Below are 5237 nucleotides of genomic sequence, written 5' to 3'. Positions count from 1 at the left end.
ATACTTGGTGTGAATGATTAAAAATTTTATTTCAATGTATTGTAATACTTGATACGAATGATTCGAATGCATTGTAATACTTGATGTGAATGATTTCAATTATCTGAATGTATTATAATTTATGCAATTAACGAATGATTTGAATTAGTGCAATACTTGATGTCAATGATTTGAATTATTTGAATGCATTGCAATGCTTGATGTGAATGACTTGAATGCATTGTAATACTTGATGTGAATTATTTGAATGTATTGTATGACATATGTTATTTGTTAGAATATGGTTCGTGGAGGTTATAGTGGTCGCTCATCCAGTAGTAGCCAGGCTCAACCTTCATCTTCACGGGCTCCTGTGATAGGTATATCATATAACTAATTAGATGCTCGATTAGTTCAAATGCACATTCTGAGAACTTGGTGTGTATTTTTTTACAGATGATGTTGCGCCTGTACACGACCCACCTACACCAGTTGATCGCACAAGTCAACAGCCAACACAGGAAACAGGGTCTTCTCAGGCTGGCACAAGAAGACTCATTCGAATAGTGTATATCGATAATCGACCGTAAGTATTTTGTTTTCAATTATTGCATATCTTTTAAATATTTTATATTGATATTTACTGTGTAACAATTCATGTGCAACACGAGGTTTGAGCCACAAGAAGTAGTACAGGAGATTAGGAATTCACTTCTTCAACATCTACCAGGACCAGTTGCTCAATGGAAAGAGTACCCAAAGGAGGTATTAGACAGATTGTGGTCCTCATTCATGGTATACAGTTGTTCCTCATAGTTAATGTGTTTCATATTTAATTTATTTAAGCAATGTCTACTAACTTTCTGAAAATATTTGTAGGCTTCGAATCGCTTTGCAACTACGGTGGAAGAAAATGATGCAAGGAAGGTGTGGCAGAAGGTGGCTGCCAATCGATTTGCAGACATGCTGCACACTATGAAGACTGCAGCAAAAAAAGCATCTGGCGTAGTAGATGATCCATTACTGTGGAAGGGCCATGGTCTTATTACTATCAGGAGAGATTACTGGGATGAAATGTGCGATATGTGGGCGGGAGATGCATTTAAAAATCGCTCTGCGAAGGCTTCACAAAATCGATCGAAGATGCCCGAAGCCCATCTACACACAGGTGGATCTAAGACATTTGGGAGCCACCTAAAGAAAATGGTAACTCATCAATATATAATATTAATTTTATAAGTATTGTTGCAAATTTGTGTACTAAATCTTTTGTCATTTAACTTCGCAGGAAGCAGAAAAAGGAGGCAGTGTACCATATAAGGATGTGTTTGTAGAAACACATAAACGGAAGACCACGGGAGTCTTCGTATCAGAGAAGGCGAGAACGACAACGGTATGTATTAATTCTATTAATAATCATTGCAATATATATGCAAGTCATCATAATGTTATCATTAATTATTAATGAATACTTTAAACATTATTTTGTAGGAGGCATATGAGCAACAAATGGTAGAGCGATATGGCGAAGACGCTACTCAGCATCCATCATTTGATCCTACAGCATGGGTGACTGCAGCAGGTGAACCCAAAAAAGGTCGCGTGTTCGGGTTTGGGAGTAATATGAACACTTCACCAGTTATTGGTTCTTCCAGTTACGGCTCACCAACTTCTTGCGCCGACATAAGCTCCAAGCAGCCGACTATTCTTTCCGGTGATGATGTACGTGAGATCATTAATGAATCACTGAATAACTACTTCCAATACACCGTCGCCCCCTTTCTCCGAAATGAGATCAAGGCCGCTGTTCAGGATAGGGGATCTTCGATTTCAGGTCCCTCTCAGGTATAATCACATATATAGTTTTTTTGACTGTCTTAAAGCACATCTGAGCATGGTAGAATCACATATAGAGTTTTTCTAGATGCCTTAGAACACATATGAACATGCTATAATCACATATTCAATTTTTTTACTGCCTTAGCACACATATGAGCATGATAGAATCACATATATATATATATATTTAACTTTTTGTCTGTCTTAGAGCACATATGAGCATGATAGAATCACATATAAAGTTTTTTTGATTGCATTAGAACACATAAGCATGCTATAATCACATATTCAGTTTTTTTACTGCCTAAGAACACATATGAGCATATTATAATCACATATTCTGTTTTTTGACTGCCTTAGCACACATATGAACATGCTATAATAACATATAGAGTTTTTTAACTGCCTTAGAACACATATGAACATGTTATATATCATTTATGATAGAATCACATATAAAATTTTTGGCTTTGTCTGCCTTAGAGCACATATGAGCATGCTATATTCACATATTCAATTTTTTTACTGCCTTAGCACACATACGAGCATGATCGAATCACATATATAGTTTTTTGCCTGCCTTAAAGCACATCTGAGCATGGTAGAATCACATATAGAGTTTTTTTATATGCTTTAGAACACATATGAACATGCTATAATCACATATTCAATTTTTTGACTGCCTTAGCACACATATGAGCATGATAGAATCACATATAGAGTTTTTTTATTGCCTTAGATCACACATGAGCACATGATAGAATCACATATAGTGTGTAATTTATTTCATTATATTTTGTTTATCAATACTGACTGTTCTTTTCTTGTGTAGGCTGCTAGCGATAATCAGGGTAGTGGAGCTGAAGGGACAGATAAAGACAATGAACAAGAAGACGCACAAAATCTTGGCGATGATTAGAGGACTGTGTTGAAGAAGTTCTATTTTTTTTATTTTTCCTAATTGTAATTGTTGAATTGTAAATAATTAAACTTCTTAGTTTTAAGGTGGAACGATTAATTATTATAGATACTTGTTATATGATTTTTTTTTGTGGTTTGTTTTTTATTTACAGGAAATATAAATTGTACAGGAAATATAAATTGTACAGTTCTCGGTAATTAATTTTTAAATAAATTTTTTTTTATTTTTTTTCGTTTTTGCGACGGATTAGCGACGGATGATTCCGTCGCTATTCATATTAATCTAGCGACGGCTTAGCGACGGAATTAAATCCGTCGCCACGCCGTGGTCGCCGTTTAGTACCGGCGGATTGGCGACGGAATATAGCGCTCGTTATTCCGTCGCAATTAGCGACGGACTTGGCGACGGAATTATTCCGTCGCCAGTTAGCGTCGAAATATTCGCGACGTAAGCATACTGTCGCCGCGTTGTCGCTAATCCGTCGCTAACATGGTTAGCGACGGATTAGCGACGGAATGTGGTCGTCGCTAATCTACTGCTTTGTTGTAGTGGGTGATGACTCTTCCTAAAGGTAAATATTTTGTTGATTGCAGATGAGTCTATAAAATTAAGTTATGCTCTGATGGTTTCATTGAACGCTACAAAGCCCGCCTGGTTGCCAAAGGGTACATGCAAATTGACGGCCTTGACTACCATGAGACCTTTGCTCATGTTGCCAAGATGATCACTATTCGTTGCCTCCTTGCCATTGCCTCTCTTCGTCATTGGCGCCTCTTTCAAGTTGACATCAAGAACGCTTTTCTTCATGGCGACCTTCACGAAGAAGTTTACATGCGACTTCCTCCCAATTTTTCTCGTAAGGGGTGCCTTTAGTCTGCCGCCTATACAAGTCCATCTATGGTCTCAAATAATCATCGTAGAACTGGTTTGTCAAGCTATCTTCTTATTTACACTGGATCGGTTTCATGCAATCCAAGGTCGACTATTTCTTATTTTCCAAAATCGGGCTTGGTTTTCACTTATTTCTCTTGGTGTATGTAGATGACATCATTATTGCAGGTGACTCGCTTGATCAGATTTGTGCCCTCAAACTGGATATCCACCGACAATTTTGTCTTAAAGATTTCGGCGTCCTCAAATACTTCTTGGGCATTGAAGTGGCTCACTCCACGTCGGGACTCTTTCTTTCTCAACGCAAGTATGCTCTAGATATTGTGGATGACATGGGCTATCTTGGTTCCAAGACATGTTTATTTTTCATGGAGCAACACTCGAAGTTCAACCACACTGACGGTTCACCATTGGAAGACCCCAGCTTGTTTCGTCGGCTCATTGGTAGACTCATCTATCTCACCATTACCCACCCCGACATCATGTATGATGTGCATCTCTCAAGCCAGTTCTCTAGTCAACCACGCACATCTCACATGGATGTCGCTCTCTAGATATTGTGTTACCTCAAAGGCACCCCAAGTCATGGCATCTTAATGAATTCCTCCAGCCCCATGACCATCACCGGCTATTCTGATTCTGATTGAGCCTTTTGCCCCATAACTCGTTGGTCAACCTCTGGATACTGCATCATGCTCGACTCAAGAATTATTTCTTGAAAGTCCAAGAAATAATTCATTGTCTCTAGATCCTTTAAGGAGACCGAGTATCGTGCCATGGCTCTTGCCACTTATGAGCTTATCTGGATCAAATCCCTACTCGTTGACCTTGGGATCTCTCATACTCAGCCCATGACCCTCTTTTGTGACAATCAAGTTGCCTTGCACATTGTCGTCAACCCAGTCTATCATGAACGCACCAAACACATTGAAGTCGATTGTCATCTCATTCAAGAGAAAATTCAAAGTGAACTCGTTAGCAGTTCATTCCAACACACTCTCAGTGCCCTGATATCTTTATAAAGGCCTTGGGTAGTGCGCACTTATCTCTTTTGAAGATCAAGTTGGGCATGCTCATCCACATGCTCTAACCTGAGGGGGGTGTATTATCTATCATGAGTCCTCGACCGATAGTCTCCGATTCCTATCTAAACTATTATCCATAACCATATGGCAGTTACCAATTTTTGTTATCGTCCGTCGATAACTATTATCGCTTATCGATAACTCTTATCGAGTCATTCTTTGAGATGACATAGGACTCAGTAGTATATTGAATCTCATTAAATATATACGTTGAAGTAATACAATCATTATTGTTTTTCCTCCCTATTATCATATTAGCATTATCATTTTTTCTCTTGCTTTATCTTTTCACAATAGCAGAACACCAGACGCCTTCGTGCTATGCGATGACTCAGATGAATTATATAGGGCCAAGGTCAACGTGGTTGGTCAAGAATATATGGAATAGGTTCCCAACTTTTTTTTTTTTTAATCAAAAGTAATTTCGTTAATCAAATCGAGTAGGTGCCATAGAAGTCAAACAAATCACGATGCGATGTCGCTGATGAGACGGAGGAAGCAGCTTTCACCATTCATTATTG

General features: G+C 38.4%; 1 protein-coding gene across 2 annotated transcripts; it reads left to right on the top strand.

The window, feature by feature from the left end:
• The first annotated feature begins 266 nt into the window (after positions 1 to 266).
• LOC149848868 (uncharacterized) lies at positions 267 to 3186 on the top strand. 2 transcript variants are annotated; one of them, XM_090012748.1, is made up of 3 exons: positions 267 to 359; positions 436 to 565; positions 2651 to 2833. In XM_090012748.1, exons 1-3 carry the CDS (start codon positions 281 to 283, stop codon positions 2748 to 2750), a joined length of 309 nt encoding a protein of 102 aa, XP_089868874.1. In that variant the 5' UTR covers positions 267 to 280; the 3' UTR covers positions 2751 to 2833. The 2 variants fall into 2 exon arrangements, with proteins under 2 accessions (XP_089868874.1, XP_089868865.1); XM_090012739.1 differs by lacking the exons at positions 267 to 359; positions 436 to 565 and adding an exon at positions 1583 to 1824 and having other exon boundaries at positions 2651 to 3186.
• The last annotated feature ends 2051 nt before the right edge of the window (positions 3187 to 5237 follow it).

Source organism: Nuphar pumila, chromosome 1, assembly GCF_984573655.1.
Source record: "Nuphar pumila chromosome 1, dmNupPumi1.hap1.1, whole genome shotgun sequence".
NCBI lineage: Eukaryota > Viridiplantae > Streptophyta > Magnoliopsida > Nymphaeales > Nymphaeaceae > Nuphar > Nuphar pumila.
This window is presented reverse-complemented; position numbering and strand designations above follow the sequence as displayed.

Bases quoted from the DNA above. Each gene is read 5' to 3' on its own strand.
- LOC149848868 (XM_090012739.1), top strand. From the start codon at position 1,603: ATGAACACTTCACCAGTTATTGGTTCTTCCAGTTACGGCTCACCAACT. The intron at 1,825-2,650 runs GTATAATCACAT...TTTCTTGTGTAG, and splicing joins CGATTTCAGGTCCCTCTCAG to GCTGCTAGCGATAATCAGGG.